This window comes from Schistocerca americana, chromosome 5, assembly GCF_021461395.2.
Source record: "Schistocerca americana isolate TAMUIC-IGC-003095 chromosome 5, iqSchAmer2.1, whole genome shotgun sequence".
Lineage (NCBI taxonomy): Eukaryota > Metazoa > Arthropoda > Insecta > Orthoptera > Acrididae > Schistocerca > Schistocerca americana.
Window position 1 is genome coordinate 297,484,966 of NC_060123.1, and position 23,835 is coordinate 297,508,800.

The 23,835-nt window shown below is 41.9% G+C and overlaps 1 protein-coding gene across 1 annotated transcript in view; it reads left to right on the forward strand.

Annotated features, from left to right (window-relative positions):
- Window positions 1-23,835, forward strand: part of LOC124615501 (vacuolar fusion protein MON1 homolog A) — a 106,561-nt gene that overhangs the window by 64,368 nt on the left and 18,358 nt on the right. Inside the window, exon 7 of the mRNA XM_047143451.1 lies at window positions 18,827-19,108. Within this exon, the coding sequence (XP_046999407.1) occupies window positions 18,827-19,108 (282 nt within the window). The remainder of the gene's footprint in view (window positions 1-18,826; window positions 19,109-23,835) is intronic.

A 23,835-nucleotide genomic window follows, 5' to 3' on the forward strand; every position in this document is an offset into this window, starting at 1 on the left:
AGCTAAGGCGGGCCAGTTTGCTGGCCCTCACGGGCCGGTTTGCTGGCCCTTGCGGGCCGGTTTCGGCCTGCGGGCCGTAGTTTGGAGACCCCTGATCTACAACAACAAATGGTAAATAACTACAAAGTTTGACCAGAAATATTACTAACCATTTTTAATAATGTATTTTTACTCAACGTAGATATTCAGTACTGGTCTTTTTCAATGCAACATATCTTACAGGCTAATAGACACACTTCAATTTTTAAGCAATTTTTTTTTAAATAACATTTTTACCATTTTTATTATTAAATTGCAAAGCCAGACAAAAAAAAACCCTTAGTTTATGAAACTGAACTGACCTGTAAAATCCCTAAAAATCATTATCTGGACTTATACTTGTTGTTGTTCTTGTTCTTCTTTTTCCTCCTCCTCCTCCTCATCATCATCATCGTTGTCCTCTTCATATATAAGGTGGTCTTCACTGCTGTTGAGAGTGTTACTTGTGGCACTTCTTGGAAGATTTAACAATAATGCCTTCCCTCATTCTACACCATGACTGTTTTATCTACTAACACACTTGTTTCATTGTAGACCATATAGCGTAGATGCTGAGTTACAGATAGGCACAACAGAAAGACTGTCACAAAAGGTGAGCAAGGCCTTTGTCAAAAATACACACACACTGACACACACACACACACACACACACACACACACACACAAGCAAGCAAGCAAATGCAACTCACACACACATGAAGCCAGACTATGAGGAGCAGCAGCAGCACATGATGGGAGAGGCAACTGAGTGGGGGTAAGGAGGAGGCTGGGGCGGGGAGGGGTTTGGAGAGCACGGTAGGGGTGAGTGACAGTAGAGTGCTGCTGGAGCGTGCAGTGATGAGCTGGAGAGAGGGTAGGGCAGCTAGGTGCAGTTGAGAGGTTAGACAGAAAGTGAGGGAGAGAGGGCGGATAGCGAAAAGGGGAGAAGCAAAAAGATTGGGTATGTTGGGGGAATAGAGGGTTGTGTAGTGCTGGAATGGGAATAGGGACAGGGCTAGATGGGTGAGGACAAAGACTAACGGAGGTTGAGGCCAGGAGGGTTATGGAAACATAAGATATATTGCAAGGAGAGTTCTCATCTGCACAATTCAGAAAAGCTGGTGTTGGTGGGAAGAATCCACATTATGGCACAGGATGTGGAGCAGTCATGGAAACGAAGAACTTTGTGTTGGGTGGCATGCTCAGCAACAGGGTGGTCCAGTTGTTTATTGGCCACAGTTTCTCGGTGGCCATTCAAGCGGACTGACAGCTTGTTGGTTGTCAAGCTCACATAGAATGCACCACAGTGGTTGCACCTTAGCTTGTAGATCATATGTCTGGTTTCATAGGTAGCCCTGTCTTTGAGATAGGTGATGTTTGTGAATGGACTGGAGATAGTGGTGGTGGAAGGATGTATGAGACATGTCTTGCATCTAGATCTATTACAGGGATATGAGGCACTAGGCAAGGGGTTGGGAGCAGGGGTTGTATAGGGATGGATGAGGATATTGCATAGGTTGGGTGGACGAGTGGAATACCACCGTGGGGGCAAGGGGGGTGGGGGGAAGAACAGTGGGCAGAGGACTTTTCTCATTTCAGAGCATGACGAGAGGTAGTCAAAACCCTGGCGGATAATGTAATTAAGTTGCTCCAGTCCTGGGTGGTACAGAGTTACAAGGGGTATGCTCATCTGTGGGCAGATGGTGGAACTTTGGATGTTGGTGGGTGACTGGAAAGATAAGGCACGGGAGATTAGTTTTTGTACAAGGTTGAAAGGGTAATTACAGTCTGCAAAGGCCTCAGTGAGACCCTCAGTATATCTCGAGAGGGACTGCTTGTAAATATAGATGCGATGGTCATGGATGGCTGTATGCAAGGGACTTCTTGGTATGAAACGGGTGGCAGCTGTTGAAGTGGACGTCTTACTGGTGGTTGATAGGTTTAATATGGACAGAGATACTGATGCAGCCATCTTTGAGGTGAGGTGGAGGTCAACATCTAGGAAGGTGGTTGGTTGGTTGGGTTGAGTTGGACCAGGTGAACTGAATGTGGGATAAGGTGTTAGATGTGCTTAAGGATTTGAGGAGAGATCCTGGTGGATTTCTGGAATTGGGTCACTGTGGGAAGGTTGGTAGGTTGCTGTATCTGATAACTGGGGGATTCCTTCTGCCAGGTAATCCTTGTGATCAGAACAACAGTGGTGGAGTGTTTGTCAGCAGGTACGTTTATAAGGTCGGGATAAGGTTTTGGGTGGTGGACTGTGGTTCTTTCTGCAGATGTAAGGTTTCTTTCTGCAGATGTAAGGTTTGTTTGCATGTTGAGTGATTTGGGTAATGATGGTGAGGCAAGGCTCGAGGTTAAGGCATTCTGGAAAGTTAACAGAGGGTAATTTGTAGACAGTGGCGGTGAACCACGCTTGGATGGAGGAGTGAACTAAGACAGACAGGGTTCAACATTGGTCTTTGGTTGAGTCTGATTTATTGGGTTGATGGTGAAAAAGTATTTCCACTGTAGGGAGTGGGAGAAGGAGAGAAGGTCTTTAACAAGTTCTGCATGATTGAATTTTGGGGTGGGGCAAAAGGTGAGGCCTTTGGGAAGGACTGATGTTTCTGCAGCGCTAAGGTTTTTTGAGGAAAGGTCCACGACTGTGTTTTGGGTCTGTTTAGGGTGTGGATTCTGTGTGATGGTGGGAGGGAGTTTTGGAGGATGGGGTAAATCTAGTAGGTCTGAGAGACAGGGTTTGTGGGTTTGTCAGCTATGAGGGTACATCTGCATCTACATCTACATCTACATCCATACTCCGCAGGCCACCTGACAGTGTGTGGCGGAGGGTACTTTGAGTACCTCTATTGGTTCTCCCTCCTATTCCAGTCTCGTATTGTTCGTGGAAAGAAAGATTGTTGGTATGCATCTGTGTGGGCTCTAATCTCTCTGATTTTATCGTCATGGTCTCTTCGCGAGATATACGTAGGAGGGAGCAATATACTGCTTGACTCCTCAGTGAAGGTATGTTCTCGAAACTTCAACAAAAGCCCATACCGAGCTGCTGAGCGTCTCTCCTGCAGGGTCTTCCACTGGAGTTTATCTATCATCTCCGTAACGCTTTTGTGATTACTAAATGATCCCGTAACGAAGCGCGCTGCTGTCAGTTGGATCTTCACTATCTCGTCTATCAGCCCTATCTGGTATGGATCCCACACTGGTGAGCAACATTCAAGCAGTGGGTGAACAAGTGTACTGTTACTTAGTTCCTCTGCTTTCAGATTGCATTTCCTTAGGATTCTTCCAATGAATCTCAGTCTGGCATCTGCTTTACTGACGATCAACTTTATATGATCATTCCATTTTAAATCACTCCTAATGCCTACTCCGAGATAATTTATGGAATTAACTGCTTCCAGTTGCTGACCTGCTATATTGTAGCTAAATGATAAAGGAGCTTTCTTTCTGTGTATTCGCAGCACATTACACTTGTCTACATTGAGATTGAATTGCCATTCCCTGCACCATGCGTCAATTCGTTGCAGATCCTCCTGCATTTCAGTACAATTTTCCGTTGTTACAACCTCTCAATATACTACAGCATCATCTGCAAAAAGCCTCAGTGAACTTCCGATGTCATCCACAAGGTATTTATGTATGTTGTGAATAGCAAAGGTCCTACGACACTCCCCTGCGGCACACCTAAAATCACTCTTACTTCTGAAGACTTCTCTCCATTGAGAATGACATGCTGTGTTCTGTTATCTAGGAACTCTTCAATCCAATCACACAATTGGTTTGATAGTCCATATGCTCTTACTTTGTTCATTAAAAGACTGTGGGGAACGGCATAGAACACCTTGGGGAAGTCAAGAAACCCGGCATCTACCTGGGAACCCGTGTCTATGGCCCTCTGAGTCTCATGGACGAATAGCACGAGCTGGGTTTCATACGATCATCTTTTTCAAAACCCATGTTGATTCCTACAGAGTAGATTTCTAGTCTCCAGAAAAGTCATTATACTCGAACATAATATGTGTTCCAAAATTCTACAACTGATCAACGTTAGATATATAGGTCTATAGTTTCTGCACATCTGTTTGACATCCCTTCTTGAAAATGGGGATGACCTGTGCCCTTTTCCAATTCTTTGGAACGCTACGCTCTTCTAGAGACCTACGGTACACCACTACAAGAAGTGGGGCAAGTTCCTTTGCGTACTCTGTGTAAAATCGAACTGATATCCCATCAGCTCCAGCGGCCTTTCCTCTTTTGAGTGATTTTAATTGTTTTTCTATCCCTCTGTCATATATTTAGATATCTACCATTTTGTCATCTGTGCAACAATCTAGAGAAGGAACTACAGTGCAGTCTTGCTCTGTGAAACAGCTTTGGAAAAAGTCATTTAATATTTCGGCCTTTAGTCTGTCATCCTCTGTTTCAGTGCCATACTGGTCACAGAGTGTCTGGACATTTTGTTTTGATCCACTAACTGCTTTGACGTAAGACCAACATTTCTTAGGATTTTCTGCCAAGTCAGTACATAGAACTTTACTTTCGAATTCATTGAATGCCTCTCGCATAGCTCTCCTCACACTACATTTCGCTTCGCATAATTTTTGTTTGTCTGCAAAGCTTTGGCTACGATTATGTTTGCTGTGAAGTTCCCTTTGCTTTCGCAGCAGTTTTCTAACTCAGTTGTTGTACCACGGTGGCTCTTTTCCATCTCTTACGATCTTGCTTGGCACATACTCATCTAATGCATATGTACGATGGTTTTGAACTGTGTCCACTGATCCTCGACACTGTCTGTACTTGAGACAAAACTTTTGTGTTGAGCCATCAAGTACTCTGAAATCTGCTTTTTGTCACTTATGCTAAACAGAAAAATCTTCCTACCTTTTTTAATATTTCTATTTACGGCTGAAATCATCGATGCAGTAACCGCTTTATGATCGCTTATTCCCTGTTCTGCGTTAACTGTTTCAAATAGTTTGGGTCTGTTTGTCACCAGAAGGTCTAATATGTTATTGCCACGAGTCGGTTCTCTGTTTAACTGCTCAAGGTAGTTTTCAGAAAATGCACCTAAAAGTATTTCACTGGATTCTTTGTCCCTGCCACCCGTTATAAACATTTGAGTCTCCCAGTCTATATCTGGCAAATTAAAATCTCCACCCAGAACTATAACACGGTCGTGAAATCTACTCGAAATATTTTCCAAATTTTCCTTAAGGTGCTCTGCCACAACAGCTGCTGATCATCCAATTACCATGTTTGAGCCTGCTTTAACCACGACCTTCACCCAAATTATTTCACATTTCGGATCTCCGTCAATTTCCTTTGATACTATTGCACTTTTTATCACTATAAACACGCCTCTCCCTTCACTGTCCAGCCTGTCTCTGCGGTATACATTCCAATCTGAGTTTAGAATTTCATTACTGTTTACATCTGGTTTCAGCCAACTTTCTGTCCGTAGTACTATGTGGGCGTTGTGACCATTTATTAATGAGAGCAGTTCTGGGACCTTTCTATAGACACTCTTGCAGTTTACTATTACCACATTAGTATTGTTATTCCCTGTTGCGTTTTGCCTACTACCACCTTGTTTTGCCTACTACTACCTTGTCTCGTCTCAGGAGGCATCTTGTTGGGCCTAGGGAGGGAATTCTCTAACCTAAAAAATCCGCATGTGCACTCCACACGTACTCAGTTACCCTTGTAGCCGCTTCCTGCGTGTAGTGCACACCTGACCTATTCAGGGGGACCCTACATTTCTCCACCCGATAGCGGAGGTCGAGAAATTTGCACCCCAGATCTCTGCAGAATCGTCTGAGCCTCTGGTTTAAGCCTTCCACTTGGCTCCAAACCAGAAGACCGCGATCGGTTCTGGGAACGATACTGCAAACAGTTAGCTCAGATTCCACCCTGCGAGTAAGGCTTTCTGCCTTCACCAACTCTGCTAACCGCCTGTACGAACTGAGGATGACCTCTGATCCCAGATGGCAGGAGTCATTGGTACTGACATGAGCAACAATTTGCAGTCGGGTGCACCCAGTGCTCTCTATTGCTGCCGACAGGGCCTCCTCTACATCTCGGATGAGGCCCCCCCCCCCCCCCCCCCCAGGCAAGCAGAGAGAGTGAACACTGGCCTACTTCCCCGACCTTTCTGCTATTTCCCTAAGGGGCTCCATCACCTGCCTAACGCTGGAGCTCCCAATCACATTGAGGAGGTTTGGAGGTTGTTCTAGAGGTGGTGGACAGAGGTACTCCAAGGCGGGAGTAGAATGTGAGCAGGGTGGAGAGTTTTTTGAGGTGGCATTGAGCACGTTTCTCTCGTTCCTGGAGGGCAAGAGTTTCAGTGTGTGTTATGAATTCCAGGTATGTGGGATTGCATAAGAAGAGAATTTTATGGATAGAGAGAAGGTATTGCAAGGTGGTTTGGACTTGAGTGTATGGTTTTGCAGCACTATCTTGGTGAGGTTTAAGTATTGGTGGTATCGGAACAGATGGAGTTCATTGTGGAAGGAAGGAAGGCAGCCGGAGATGGGTAATTTGATGGTAAGGCCATTTAGGGGGATTCCATGAACCAAGCAACAACACAGGAACACTATCTGGGATTGGTTTGGGTAGGGATAAGAATGCAGGTGAAGGAAGCAAGGATCCATGGTGGTGGAAAAACGCAAAAAACTATGTAAATAACATAGAATTACATCCAAAACATTTTGCAAAAATGCAGAACATAGGAAAAATCACGAAAAGGATCAAATAAGAGCAAACAAGATGACATTTATGGAAGTATAATGATAGTGGAAGGCAAAAACCTACTAGATTGGCATGAAGTCACAATGAGACAAAAAAAAAAAAATTAATAGGAAAAAAATTTTACTATGGGTTGTAGGTCTGAGGGTGGATAACTGTGAATAAGGGGGACGGCAAATGTGACTGCAATAAGTGAAATTAGTAGGTGTGAACTGGGACTGAACGAAGAAGTGGGGGTTGAGGAGGTATTGGTGGGATGAGATATAAGATCGTGTGGCACAGGTAAGATGCAGGAAATTACATGCGAAAATGTGGAAGAGTGAAGCACGGACAGTGATCAATTTGAGGATATAGGATTAATGATATCAGCAGAGATAATGTGGTACATGCACCAACGATGTCGTCGTCTTGCAGCTGTCTGTTTCGCGCGACCTAGATGGTTGATAAGTGCAGTTCTTAAGCAGAGCATGCAGTGTGGTTTGTAATGTGACAAGAGAAACACAGGAAAGAAGAAAAAGGACGGATGTAGAGTATAGTAATGCATTAAAAAATAGAAACAAAGGAAAACAGCAGTCGTTTAGGATGGAAAAAAACCAGGCAAAATGAAACAATGGAAAATCTGGGAAGGAATGTAACAATGACCTCCATCGGTTCAGAGTCCGCACATCCTTAGCCCTCACTAACATAGTCCTGCAAAACCTTATCAGTCAAGCCCAAACCACCTTGCAATACCTTCTCTCTATCCATATTCTCCTGCTGTGCAATCTTAAATACGTGGAACCCCTAACACACATTGAAATTCTTGCCTTCCAAGAACTAGAGCGACATGTACAATGCCACCACTAAAAACTCTCCACCCTGCTTACATCCTACTCTCCACTTGGAGTACAATTGTCCACCACCTCTACAACAGCTTCCAAACTTCACACGCATCCCCTCATAGCTGACAAACCTTGTCTGACAGACCTACTACATTTACCAAATCCTCCAAAACTCCATCCCACCACCACACATAACCTGGAACTTAAACAGACCCGACACTGTCATGAGTCTTTCCTCCAAAAGCCTTAGCCTCACAGAAATATCAGTCCATTCCAAAGATCTCACCTTTTGCCCCACCCCCAAATTCAATCGTGCAGAACTTGTTAAAGACCTTCTCTCCTTCTCCCACTCCTTACAGTGGAAATACTTTTTCGCCACCAACCCTATCAATCAGGCTCAACCAAAGACCAATGTTGAACACTGCCTGACTCAGTTCATTCCCCCATCCAACCGTGAACCATCCCCACTGCCCACAAATTACGCCCTGTTAACTTTGCAGAATTTCTTGACCTCAAGCCTTGCCCCGCAATCATTTCCCAAATGCCTCAACAAGCAAACAAACCTTACATCCACAGAAAAAACTGCAGTCCTTCACCTAAAAACTCATCCCGCCTTATAATCATACTTGCAGACATAGGCTCCACCCCTGATGATTTGAATCGCAAAGATTACCTGGCAGAAGGACTCCACCAGCTGTCAGATACATCCACCTACTAATCCTTCCACAGTGACCCCATTCCAGAAATACCGCAGGATCTCTCCTCAAATCTTTAAGCACATCCTAGAACCTCTCCCCCGGGGTCCATCTCTCTCCTTACACCTACCACTCTCTGCACTCCTACCTTCTACATGCTTCGTAGAGTCCATAAACCCAACCACTTAGGATGCCCCATTATGGCCAGTTTCTGTGCCCCCACTGAGAGAATCTCTGCTGTCATAGACCAACACCTTCAGCCTGTTACCTGTACCTACCTTCCTATATAAAAGATACCAACCATTTCGTCCACTGACTCTCCACAGTTCCTGTTTGTTTACCACATGGTGCCTGCTCGTCACAGTTGATGCAATCTTACTTTATAGTAACATACCTAATGCCCATGGACTTACCTCTATTAGACATTACGTTTTCCAACACCCGATGGATTCCAAACCAACAACCTCCTTCTTAGTCACCATGATCAAAATATATCTTCACCTACAATTACTTTTCCATTGAAGGCATTACCTACAAACAAATCTGGGGTATGGCTGTGGGCATCCGCATGGCACCGTCCTGTGACAACCTGTTCATCGGCTATCTAGAGGAATCCTTCCTAAATGCCCAGAATCCTAAACCCCTCACCTGTTTCAGATTCATTGAAGACATCTTCATGATCTGGACAGAAGGTGAGGACACCGTATCCACATTCCTCCAAAATCTCAACACCTTATTCCACATTGGCTTCACTGGGTCCTACTCAACCCAACGAGCCACCTTCCTAGATGTTGACCTCCACCTCAAAGATGGCTGCATCAGTATCTCTGTCCATATCAGACCTACCAACCACCAGCAATTTCTCCACTTCAACAGCTGCCACCTGTTCCATACCAAGAAGTCCCTTCCATACAGCGTAGCCACCCATGGCCAATGCATCTGCAGTGATGAGTGGTTTGTCTCAAACTACACCGAGGGTCTCACGGAGGCCTGCACAGACTCTAATTACCCTCCCAACCTTCTACAAAAACAAATCTCCCATACCTTATTTTTCTAGCCACCCACCATGTCCCAAAGTTCCACCATCTGGCCACAGATGAGCATTCCCCTCATAACTCTGTACCACCCAGGACTGGAGCAACTGAATTATTCTCCGTCAGGGTTTTGACTACATCTTGTCATGCTCTGAAACGAGAAATACCCTGTCCACTGTTCTTCCCTCCCACCGACAGTGATATTCTGCCGTCCATCCAACCTACATAATATCCTCGCCCATGCCTAAGCAGTCCCTGCTCCTAACACCTTGCCTCATGGCTCATATCACTGTAATAGACCTAGATGCAATACCTGTCCCATACATCCTTCCACCACCTATTACTCCAGTCTGGTCACAACCATCACCTATCTCATCAAAGACAGAGCTACCTGTGAAACCAGACATGTGATCTACAAGCTAATCTACAACAACTGTGCTGCGTTCTATGTGGGTATGACAACAAACAAGCTGTCTGTCTGCATGAATGGCCACCGACAAACTCTGGCCAAGAAATAACTGTACCATCCTGTTGCTGACCACACTTCTCAACACTATGTTCCTCATTTCAGTGACTGCTTCACATCCTGTGCCTTAATATGGATCCTTCCCAACAACACCAGCTTTCCTGAATTGTGCAGATGGGAACTCTCCCTGCAATATATCTTAGGTTTCTATAACCCTCCTGATCTCAACCTTTGTTGGTCATTGTCCTCACCCATCTAGACCTTCCCTGTTCACATTCTAGCATTGCCCGGCCTTCTATTCCATCAATGCACCCTGTCTTTTTGCTTCTGCCCTTTTCTGCTATCTCCCCCCCCCCCCCCCCCCCTGCCTCCTCCGCCTTCTGTCTAATGTCCCGACTGCACTTAGCTGCCCTACCCTCTATCCAGTTCATCCGTACACAGTCCCCAGCAGCACTTTAATGTCATCCACCCCTACCCTGCTATCTCTCCCCCTCCCCTCTGCCCCAGCCTCCTCCTTAACCCACCCAGTTGCCTGTCCTATCATACACTGCTACTGCTGCTAGTCTGGCTTCGGCCAACAGAGGCTGGTCGTGTGTGTGTTTGTTTTTGATGTAAGCCTTGTTGACCAAAAGCTTATTTTTCATCTATCATCCACTTGTTCCATGCTTATTTTTCATCTATCATCCACTTGTTCCATGCTTGTCTCATATACACATGAAATGGCTTATTTATTAAGGCTTCAATTGTAAAATAAGTCCTCCCAGAATAATAGCAAGCTCTGTATTTCCCTGCCTCTATTTCTGTTCCACAGATTTTTTCAAGTGACTGTTAAACTGATGTAGCATATGAAGAGAACTCTTCTCTCCCACACTCTGTTAACTCATAATTTCTTATGAGCCTCGTCCATACAACCCTATTCATGTATGTGAACGCCACCGCTGGCAGTATTTCAGGTTTTGGCATTGTTTTGCACTTGAAAATGATCATTGGATTAAGTTTACTGCTGTCAGTGCAGCATGAAAGGGCAACAGTGTAGTGCATTTTGTCATGTCCACTTGTTTTTATAGTTACAATTTTAGCATCTTTCATAGAAACAGTTCTGTTACTTGGCACATCAAATTTCAGAGGAATTTTGTCCATATTCGCCATTTGGCTTAGCTGCACACCGGTTTTCTTTCGATGTTGAATAATAAACCAATGGAAAGATAATATTTTCTCTTCATGTTCTTGTGGCAGTTTCTGAAATATTTTGTTTTGGTTCACATATGAAGCCCATAATGCTTCATAAACCTGTAGCATCAACTAACTTCACCCTTAAAGTGTGTCAACTACCACTATAGCACTGGCTTACAAACGTGTATTTGAATCGTTTTTGTATTAATTCCAGTGCCACTTTGATGGTGTCCTTGAATCCATTAAAATGCATCATCTTCTTGGCAATTTTGCGTTCAGTCCTCTATTTGCACCTTCAGTCTTCCTCTTTTTTTTCTGGTCAGTTCTTCTCTACTAGCCTGCCAATTGTGAATGATTTTTTTTCTGTTGGTGGAGGACTGAAATGCTGCTCGGCTGCAGTGTTTCCATGTTCTTCTCCATATGCTATTACTTTCAATTTATAACCTGCTTCGTATGAATACCTTTTATTTTTTTCCATTACAAAACTAGCTACTAACAAAAATATTGTACTGTTGCCAAAAACACAAATCACTTTCAATTCAATTTCGCTGGCACCGTATATCGCAATTATACATCGTAGGCTAGACAGTGTTCTCGGTTTTTGACGTCAGTGTGGGAGGGAGACAGTGTTAGCAAGCTTTTGAATCCCTGCAACTTGTGTTCGTCACATTTGTGCACTGCTGCTGCCTTTTGAATCCAATGTTACCAGAGAGAGAGGTTTCCTGTGGCATTGAGTATATGGCCATTTTTAAGACTGGCGGGAATTTTAAATCAAACAAGGGACATTTTTATATTAATTTCAAGTATAAGATGGACCTGAGTTTTGGAGCCAATTTTTCGAAGAAAAAGTGCGTCTTATAGTCCGTAAAATATGGTGATCAGTATATTCACACACTTGTCACAATGATGGTCCTGCCTTTCCATGTAACCTGGAAAGTTTTTTTTCCCATGTTGGTGATAAGTAACCCCATAATATCATCATTAGTGTTGAAATGATGTCCTTTCAGCACTGATTTTAACTGCAGAAGCAATAAAGTCACGTAGGATGAAGTGTAGTGAATAAGTTGGCTGGTACAGGACAATCACATGCTTTTGGCAAGAAACTGCCTAACATGAGATGTAGGCAATACCTCAAGGTAGGAAATATATGGGTGTGGGCATGTTTCATATACCTTATTGTACACTACTAACAAACTGAATGGGCAGGCAGATTTTCATGTTGAAAGAACTGCGAGCTGTCTTCTTACAACTTTTGATAGAGGCTGGGTGTCAGTGTAATTGACTTGGCAAGTCAATTTGAAGGATAGAGGAAGGCAAGGGCATGCAGCCCCCAGTAGGGCCCTGCTTAGGAAATCACCGAAGTGTTTACACCATTCTTCAGTTTGAGGATACTTAATCTTTACCTAGGCTTTGAGACAAATTGTTTCATTCTCAGATGTTCCAGTACAAAATCAAATTCTATGTAAGATAGTTCAAAGTAAAACTGCAGTGGAAAAAATGTGTTGTCCAAAATCACTATTTATGTAATTTTATATTTCTGTAGTGCGGTAGTACTAACATGTCATAAATGTAAAAAAAATATAATCGTTTGGTATTTCAAAAAATATTTTTATTCATTATTTTTGTTATTAATTGCCCCATTCACAAGTAAATCTGATACATGGGAGTTAGGTAATAGCTCAAGAGAGGAAATTTGTCAATATGTTTGTGTTTCATGTATGTTATAGTACACCATGAACGATATGACAAAATTATGCCTTATCACAAATGTGTAGAAAAGTTTTAGAATGAAAACAGTCCCGGTTGTGAAATTATTTAATACCAGTGATGGGTTTAACGCTTTTGCGGCATCATCAGATTGTGTAAAAGTAGCTGGGTATGTAACCTATCCATCATAAAGCCCTATAGAATGGAAAATGGACTCGACAGTAACTGCATATGTAAGCCATCAGTCATAAAAACATATAAAGTGCGAGGTGGACCTTGAGCACACCAACTGACTCTGCCATAGCAGTACAAAATAGGGCCATACTTCGAAAATAAATACCATATGACCTGCATGCAGTACAGTGTTCCTTTGGCGTGCACACAAATAATGTTTGCAAAAACTAAAGAGTGGTACAGAGCCAAAAGTAATGCTATGAATAGGCAAAAAAATCTTTCTATACCAAAGTCATTTTACATGTACCATTGTATTAGACCATTCCATCAGTAAAATTAGAAAATAGTAACCAGAACAGTGTAAGAATGAAGGAGTGTTTACGCATATCTGTTAATAATGAATGTGCGTGGGTAACAGACATTAAATAACTTCCATTGTAACCTGAAGAGCAAAAATGTTAGTGAAGGTTCTTTAATTTTTTATTTTATTTATTTATTCATTCATTTATTTTGATCCTAGTGGTGTACTAATACCCTACATATAACTGAAAGAATATGCACAGTATCTTTGGTTTAATGATATTGTATTTTAATACAAAGTAATGTTGCGTACATATTCCTGTCTCTTCAATTGTATTAGGATCTATACTTGGTATATTATTTGATGGCTGTAGTAGGATCTTTGAAATACTATGTGTTAACAACTCGTCCGTCGAGATTTTAATCTGCCCAATCCCATCTATTCCATCAATCTTTGTGCAGCATATTCTTGATTATTACTATTTTCTCATTTTTTATAGTGTTTCAATGTGATGTATTTCTGATGAATGATAGCCACATGTTAGTGTGAAATGTTTGTTCCATCTCTGCAAGGCAGCGCAGCAGTTATTTATATGAACTCTCTCTCTCTCTCTCTCTCTCTCTCTCTCTCTCTCTCTCTCTCTCTCTCTCACTGCACAATTCCATGACAGCACTACATCCCTAATTATCCCTGAACTAGTTGATGATGGGTGCAACTGATTTGATGTATACCCCAAGTACTTTCTTCATTATTTGATTACTTCAAAAACCCATGTTCTTCAAGTGTCTTGGGTATAGTTTCCTGTTTCACTTACAGCAATGCCAAATACAAGGTTAAATACAAATGACAGAAGAAGTAAAGGTAACTATGCATTGTACACTGATGGAAAAAAATTGCAGCACCAAGAAGTAGTAGTGTGACATAAACAATAGTTGGTAGATGTGTTTCTACATCTGAAAGATGATGTCCGCTCAAATTTCGCACCATTTGCATAAGATTGGTGCTAGTAGCACCCCTATGGGGATGAAAATCAGGTTTGCTTTAAATACACGCTGTAACGTTGGTGAGTGTTACTTACCATGGTAATTGGACTTAGTAAGTTATCATTAGTCAAGAATGCTTTAAGGTGACAAAGATGCCATCATCAAGACATCACCGAGTTTGAAAGAGGTCGTGAAATAGGGCTATGAGAAGCAGGATGTTCTTTCTGTGATATTGTAGAAAGATTTTGCAGGAATCTAGTCACATACATAATTACTGGCAGCGGTGGTCACGGGAAAGTATGGTCGCAAGAAGACAGGGCTCTGGATGGCCACGTGGCACTACTAAGACAAAAGACTATCATGTTCAACTTGGGGCTCTGTTGCATCATACTGCATCTGCAGCAACAATGTGATCGGCAGTTGGCTCCACAGTGACACAATTAACTATTAAAAATGGGTTACTTCAGGGGCAGCTCTGAGCCAGATGTCGTGTAGCGAGCATTCCGCTAACCCCAAATGACAACCATTCGTGACTTCAGTGGTGTTAAGTGAGAGTATATTTGAGGGCAGGGTGGAAATCTGTTGTGTTTCTTGATGAAAGCTGGTTCGGCCTTGGTGCCAGTTATGACCACATGTTGATTGGGAGGAGTCCAGTTGAGGACCTGCAACATGTCTGCATGCTAGACACACTGGACCTACACCTGGAGTTATCGTCTTGGCTGCCATTTCGTATGACAGCAGAACTCTCTTGGTTGTGTTGTGCCACAATTCATGAACAATATTCTAGAGGGTGTGTTCCAAAGATAATGCTTGCACACATACTGCTGTTGTAATCCAACAAGCTCTACAGTGTGTCGACATGTTGCCATGGGGTTCTTGATCACCAGATCTGTCTCCAATCGAGCACATACAGGACATCATCAGATGACAACTCTAGCATCATCTGCAACAGACATGAAACTCCATCCCACAAACTGACAATCACTGCCTATACAACATAGTGCATGCACATTTTCATACGTGCATCCGACATTCTGGTGGTTACACTGGTTATTAATGTAGCAGATTTTCACATTTGCAGTGACTGACCTTGTGGTTACATTAACACGTGATCTTGCAATGTAATCCCTTAAATATGCTACATAGAAAAATTCAAACAATGGAAAATTCAGGATTGAATGTAACAATATAATGAAAAGGATAGTTGCTACTCACCATATAGTGGAGATGCTGAGTCACAGAGGGCACTCCAAAAAGACTGTCGGAAAGTTACCTTTCAGCCAACAAGGCCTTTGTCAAAAATAGAGTGTGAGTGTGAGTGTGAGTGTGTGTGTGTGTAATCTATTTTTGACAAAGATGTCGTTAGCCAAAAGATAACTTTCCGACAGTCTTTTCGGTGTGCTTTTCTGCGACTCAGCATCTCCACTATATGGTGAGAGGCAACTATTGTTTTCATTACATTGTTACCTAGACAAATGTATTCACAAAATTTCTGTACTCTACTTTAATTATTTTTTGGTGTTGCAATTTTTTTCCATCGATGTATTGTTGATAAATACAACAGTCAGCGTCCACTTAAATGAAACTGAAACTGATGCTACAATTTCAGACAGTTCCCTTTTCCAAACTGGACTAACCCATACGTCTATATGGTCCCAGCCAGTTACAGTGCTCTGATGCTGCAGCCCAGTTGGGATAAGGCACAAAACAAGTGGAATAGATGAGAGAAACAAAAAGGAAGACTGGGGAAGGGAGGGGTTGTGAAATGGGCAGTTCAAGGCTGGGAAGGAGATTTGTCAAGAGAGCAGGGCAGGAATGGGGCACTAGCGAACCTGTTCTTTGTAGGCAAGGATAGTTTTGTGTGGCACACAATGGAATGGAGAAGTGGGGTGGGAGGAGAAGAGGTGATGGGGTGTAAGAGAAAAGGGGAACAGGAGACCACTGTGGATACAGATTAATGGAATGCCGCTGTAGAGGTGAAAGTGGTACAGTGTCTACCATAGAGAAGGGGTTGAGGCTGTGGAGGAATGATGGTCTGAGTGCAGAGTCCAGATCATGAAGGCATCATCAGTGATTCTGAATCATACACAGGATTTAGGATCTTGGGTGACTTTTAAGATTTCCTCTAGATGTCCCTAAAAAACGTTGTCGTATAAGGGTGCCACGCAGGTTCCCATGCCAGTATTGTGGAAATTTATCTTCCCATTAAAGGAGACATAGTTCTTGTAAGAACATGGTTGCTGAATTGTACAAGGAATGAGGTGGTGGGTAAGGAGTGGAGGGCTGTTGGCAGATAGAGTGCATTGTGGCAGTGCATAATTTCTTCTGGTGTATAAAAGCAAACTACTCACACTCTTTTTTGTTTGCAACTTTAATTTTTGTCTTACACACCTGTAGCAATTCAAATGTGAACATTTTAGCATAGTGAAATTTTTAGTATGAGTTAAGACTGAACTACACAATACAAAATTCATTTAGAAGAAACTCACTGCATTTCTCTAATGAAGTATGCATGATCTTTGTAAATTTTACATTATGTTGTACTGTGAGCAACATAAACATCAAGTGAAAGTACAAATTAACGTACTCAGTCACATATATTATTCTTTCGCTATGTGAGTAGTGGAATGTATCTTCGTCAAGTAGAGTCCGCAGCTTGTGGTCTAGTGGCTACCGTCGGTGCCTCTGAATCACGGGGGTCTCGGGTTCAATTCCTGGCTGGGTTAGGGATTTTCTCTGCCCAGGGACTGTGTGGTTGTGTTGTCCTCATCATTTCATCATCATCATTCATGACATTGGCTAGATTGGACTGTGTAAAAATTGGGTCTTTGTACGGGCGCTGGTGACCGTGCAGTTGAGCGCCCCACAAACCAATCATCATCATCATCATCAGGTAGACTTATTTCTGTTGAAACAGCATAGATTATTCATATGCATGACATTTTGTGGGCAACTTTGACAGCAGAAGACAAACTATTTTAGTGCAAAGCTCAAAGTGATGTGGATGTTTTCATAGCATAGGTTAACAGTAACATACACACAAGGAGAGAAGAAATGGATGAGGGCTCATTCTTGCAACAAGGTCTTGGGTGACCAAGCATTAGAAGATTGCCTGTTCTGTAAAGCAGGATAAACGGAAAGTCTGGCAGAGGTGACAACAAAGTATAATGTAAGTGCAGACCCAAGTGTTTTGGAGTTCATTGTTCAGTGCACAATGCTGAACACGTGGCTCTGTAGCAGGCTACCCCTATATATGTTCATGCATTGACCCACCGACTTTGTTAGTTAAAGTTGCATTGGGTGTGGGGTCATTGAGATTTGAACCATTAATTGATGGAAACAAGTTGCCTGATCAGATAAATCAATATTCTTGTTACACCAGGTCAATAGTCGTGTCCAGATATGCTGTCGTCCAGATTAACAGCTGCTCAAATCGTGCACAGCCCCACGAACAGCATTCACCAATGTTAATTTGTGGGCAGCATGTGTTGTGCTAAGAAATGTTTATCATGCACATCATCCACCAGTGCCTAAAGGATAATAAACTAGGATGCATATGAAGTACGCTGCGTATTGCAAAAATTAATCAATCTTTGTATGAACTTGAGCATGGCATGTACAAGATCTCAGTAGAGACTTCTACAGATTGATCTTATTATGTCACATTTGGAAAAAAATCACAAATACATGTGCTGCTGCTAGGAATAATATATCATCATATTAAGCAGCAGTTCCTCTTTGGCAAATTATACACCTGGAAATCCATATGCCGTGACAGCCAGCATTTCACAGTGTTGCACCTTTATGCCTTTGTAGTCAGCCACCTCTGTGATGTATGGCAAGTCATGTTCATCATTTATTTGTGTTTGTTAATGAATTCATAGTAAGAAAAGCAAATAATGGAAAGTCCAAGACAGAATAACAACAATATAGACAGGACAGATTGCAGATTGCTTTTGGACGAAGTATTTCTTCTGCAGTAGTGCGTGGGTGCCCCCCCCCCCCCTCCCTCCCCACACACACACACACACACACACACACACACACACACACACACACACACACACTCACACACTCACGAGAGCCACCATCTCACGGCACTAGACACACTCTAGTTCATTGAGACAGTGACCGTGCTTGCATGCGTGTGTGTGTGTGTGTGTGTGTGTGTGTGTTTGGGGGGGGGGGGGGGGGGCAAGTGCACGCACTACTGCAGAAGAATGTGATGACACATTATTCCTAGCAGCAGGTGGATTTCTTTGCAGAATAGTGAACATTCCGCTTCAAAATGAGATTCAGTTTAGTCCAAAACAAATCCAGCCTCCCCAACATTCCCTCCCTTAGGAGTTTTAATCCTGCTAGGAATGCTTAAGTGCTTCTGAGTAACAGGGAAAGTAAGGGGGTTTACTTATCTATGGAAGATCTGAGACAGTTGTAGGTCATACTTGGATAACTGTGCATTTTTTTCAGTGACATTTCATTATACGTGAGAACTATGTTCTTATAAATAGCCGTTGCAGTAGTAAATGTAACTGTATGTGCACAAATAAGATACTGCATTTTTAAAAAATGTGGCCAGTTTGTATAACAATTGCAGATTCTTTTGGTAAAATTTGACTTATAATACTTAGCAATCCTGATATACTAGTAATCAACACTACTCATATTGTGTATTTGGTACAAAATAATGTTTTAAGCCTTCTGTTGCAGAAATTGCGTCGAGGTAACTGTCTGGAAGCAATCAATGAGTCACTCTCACGGCCAACATTGACTGTGTCCCAAGTTGGCGTGGCAGACATGCGCCACTTCTTATACAAGTGCCGATCGACTGCACAATTTTGGAGCCCAGCAATGGAAGCACCATACAACTCACCAGAGGAAGCAGAGCGTCTACTTGGTCTTTACCAGGCTCTTCATCAACGACTACACTCTGCAAGTCGACCGCTCAAGCTGCTTCATCAGCAGCTTGAGAGAGAGACAATGCTTGGATGGGTAAGCTACAGTTAGCACTAAGACTGCAAGGAAAAAATTTCTCATCCAGGCAGTGAACAAACATTTTATGACAAAAGTGTACTTTTTTTTTTTCCCACAGTTCCTTTTTAAATCAGTGCCCAACATTTTTCCAACAGGAGGTTTTCATCCCTGAATTGGTATTACTCCTAGATCTCTGGAAAGAGTTTGATACTATGCCCCATTGCAGATTGTTAATGAAGGTCCAGCATATGGAATAGGTTCTCAGATATTTGAGTGGGTCGAAGACCTTCTTTTGTAATGAAACCCAGTACATTGTCCTGGATGGTGAGTGTCCACCAGAGACAATGCTATCATCAGGAGTACCCTCTGAAAGTGTGCATGTAAATAATCGGACAGGCAGGGTGAGCAGCAAACTGTGGCTGTGTGCTGTTGATGCCCTAGTGTACAGGAAGATGACATCATTGAGTGACTGTAAGAAGATACAAGATGAATTAGACAAAATTTCTAGTTGACATGATGAATTATTGTAATATAGTATTAGTGGAGTGATGCTTGACATAGTCAAGTTGATTAAGTAAGTAGGCATAACATTGCAGAGTGATATGAAATAGAATGAGTATGTAAGGACAATACTAGGGAAGGTAATGATTGATTGGTTTATCAGCAGAATTTTAGGAAAGTGTAGCCCATCTATTAAGGAGACCATTTATAGAACACTAGTGGGTCCCATTTTTGAATACAGAAAGTTTGTTTGGGATACCCAACAGGCTGAGTTCAAGGAAGACATCAAAGTAATTGAGAGGCAGGCTGCTAGATTTATTACCTATAAGTTTGATTAATTTGCAAGTATTACAACAATGCTTAGTGAACTCAAATGGGTATACATGGAGTGAAGGTGACATTTTTTTCCCGAAGCACTATTGAGCAAATGTAGAGAACCAGCATTTGTGGCTGGCTGCAAAGTGACTCTGTTGCTACCAAAGTGTATTTCATGTAGGGACCATAAAGACAAGATAAGAGAAATTAAAGCTCATATAGAGGCATATAGATGGTCATTTTTCCCTTGTTCCATTTGTGAGTGGAAAAGGAAAGATAATGGATAGTAGTAGTACAAAGTAGCTGTGCGCTGTAGGTGTAGAATTGTAGGTCTCATTGGATTAAAAATGTTTGCCCTCCAAAGATTCCATTAGGTGTGGGAATATATGAAATCAAATGATACCATATCTGGTGAACAGGATAAATGTTACAAACAATTCAGTCTCATGCTCCTTAATTTTCGTCATTGTCAGAGTACTTCTGTAGGCATGTGCATTGTTTGGTTGTCTCAGCAGCAGCAACAGTAGTAGTGGCAGAACAGTTGACAAGGAAACTGGGAGAATATTTCATATGAATTTTGTTGTCATATTATAGTTTCAGGTGGAGGTTCTAATCCACCAGCTATAGACTGGGAGAGACTCAAGGAATTAGGATGTGTAGTAGGGGCAAAGAATCACGTGAAATTGTTCTAAATGCTTTATCTGAAAATTACCGTGAGCAGTTAATCGGAGAACTGGCTTGTGAAGATAACATCGTAGACCTGCTAGTGACAGACCCAAACTTTTTGTCACAATTGGGATAGAACAGGGATTCAGTGACCCCGACGCCTTTACAGTATCACTGAATATAGCTGTATATAGGAACACAAAGAAATGCAGCAAGAGTGCAAAAAACAGATTTCAGATTACCTGAGTGGTCAGCTTGAAAATTTCATCTCCAGCACTAACAACACTGAGTATCAAAGGACAACGTTCAAGAGCATCGTACAATATGCTTTGTACAGGTACATGTCAAGCAAAGTCATGAGGGACAAACAAGATGCGCTGTGGTTAGGCAGCCATGTTAGAAAACTGCTATGAAATCAAAGGAAACTTCACTGGAAATATAAACATAGCCAGTGCCTCACAGACAGACAAACAAAAGTTAAACGAAACCAAAATTGTTGTAACGAGAGTCATGCGTTGAAGTGTTAAACAAATTTGAAAGTAAAATTCTGTCTACCGAAGACAGAAAATGCTAAAAACAGGGTGTATATGCTCTGTGACAACCGGGAAATCCGGAAAAAAACCAGGAATTTTTTGATCCAGGAGAAAACTGGAAAAAAACCTGGGAATTTTTAAGAATTCTGGGAATTTTTCGTTGTTTTAGTTCTCAGTTAATTTTTTGTAATTTTGACTGGTAAGAACTGATATTCTAACAAAGAATTTTACTTTAGCTCATTACTGCAGTATAATACTGCAGCAATAAAATTTTATCGAGGAAAAATAAATAAATAAATAAATAAAACTTAAGATGCAAAGGTAAATGCCCCATTTACAACAACAAAACAGCTCACACACAAGCACCTGCCAACAGTAAAATGTGTCGAAGGCTTTATTACGAAGACTCCAATAATTCATAACAACAAACTGCTTCCGATGGGCATGATGATTAATGGTTAACATTAGGTTCGTTTGAGAAGTTGCCAGTGGGCTTATGTACATGCTCAATTGATTTGTGTATGAGCAGTACCTTCGCATGCTTCTGGCTTCTTGAAATGCGGCTGTTAGCTGTATCCAAGGTAAACTACATACGAGCTGTATCAGCAGTAGAAACAAGCAGCCAGATGCTACCTGGAAACATTTTTCTGGCGCACCCAAGCTGCCAAATTCGCGCATGCGCAGAGCAATCTGAGTTGTAGTGGGATGAGGGGTACTCTCCACGTGAACCATGTTTACGTTTTGTTTGCTGTTTCCTCATGGTTTACAGTTCTCAAAAACAAAACAGATTTCTGTGACCGGGAGCTTTAAAGTGAATTAAAATATTAACATAATTATGGAAGGCTGAAATAGGTTATTAGTCTGTTTTCTGATTTTATTTTATTTCCAGGTTTTTGGAAGTCGGGTATTAATTGCCTTGCAGAACAATGAAGTTATTTTTGTCGATTTGCTAAAAAAATTTCCACAGAGGCTGTTGATTTATTTGAAACACTATTGGCTAGTGTCAACTGTTCGCGGAATTTCAAGTGCACATTGTTATCTTTTGCGACATATGGCATTATACCATAGAACTAAACACGAGATAATACAGTACTGGTACTTCAAGAAAATTTACATTCCAAAAACCACACTGAAAAGTTAATATCAGCTTGGGCCTACTTCTTTGTGAATCTAGACATATGAAAGTGCTCTTTAAGCCAAATTACAGATTTTAGTATGGTTTACAAAATTCCGTGGCTCTTGGAGTATCCTCTGGTATCCTTTTTCATTTATGAAGTAATGTAAGATCTCTCAATGCCATTACGTACTAACATATGAGCTACTTATGTCATCGTGGCTTCGCAGGCCATTTTCTGGCGCTCTCTGACAACTACTGAAATGAATTCTAACAGTTTGTGGGAAAATATTGCAATTGGTCCTTTGAAAAACCTTACTTTTTAATTTTACGCATTATGAGCTGTGCTCATGTGTGAACATGCTTTGAATTTTTTAAATCACAGTGTGCTTCATTTTCATTCAAAGTTTAACACTTTGAGAGCCAGCCACTTAGAAGAATTTCGAGCCCAGAAGACCAGACATTTACTTCGTTCCTTAAAATTTTACTGGCACATTTGTGTGATATATCAAAGTGTAAGACCTGCAAAAAAGACAAATATTATATGTGAAACCTTAGCTTTTCTCGTAGCTACTCTATGTACATTAATTGACACTATAAACTTTTCCTATTTGTGATTCTCTGAATTGCTACTTTTACATGTGACACATCTACCAAAAGACGAAAACCGAGTTTCAGAAACTGTTTTTCGCTGTTGTGTTTACACGTTAAGGTCTGAAGTGGATTTGCTAGCTCAGTTAGCTATGGCACCTGGAAAACAGCTGATGTAGTTTATGATTCAGTCAGCACAATCACTATTTCTCTTCAGTTAGACAAGGCGTAAACAGCTTAAGTCTAATATTTCTAATTATCCAAATACTAACAAAGAAATAGAGGGGCTGGCCAGTACTTACCTCAGCTCAGTACAGCCGATAGATACACATAAAACAGAACTGAAAATTTACATTCCTAGCTTTCGGAACAAATGTTGCTTCATCGGGGAGGAGAGGGGGGAAAGAAAGGGAAGAAGGGAAAGGAGATTCAGTTACTCACAACCCAGGTTATGAAGCAACAGGGAAAAGAAAATGGGAGGGTAGCAAGGATGGAGGCATGGTTGTCAGAGGGAAGCCAAAGATATTCTACTGTAAGTACTGTGCCAGCTTCAAACCAAAGAGGATGCATACAGAAGTAAAGATGTATATAGTATAAAGATAAACACAACTATGTAGGATGAAAAGATGCGTGAATGGCTAAAGAGGAAAGGGAAAGAGGAGAAGACTGAAGAGTGAATGGGAGTGAGGTTGTTTAATGTAGGTTCAGTCCAGGGGGATGGCGGGATGAAAGGATGTGTTGGAGTGCAAGTTCCCATCTCCGCAGTTCAGAGGGACTGGTGTTGGGTGGGAGAAGCCAAATGGCACATACGGTGTAGCAGGTTCCTAGGTCCCTAGAATTATGCTGGAGGGCATGCTCCGCTACTGGGTATTGGGCATCTCCTAGGCGGACAGTTCGTCTGTGTCCGTTCATGCGCTCAGCCAGTTTAGTTGTTGTCATGCCGATGTAAAAGGCTGTGCAGTGCAGGCATGTCAGTTGATAAATGACATGTGTAGTTTCACACGTAGCCCTGCCTTGAATTGTGT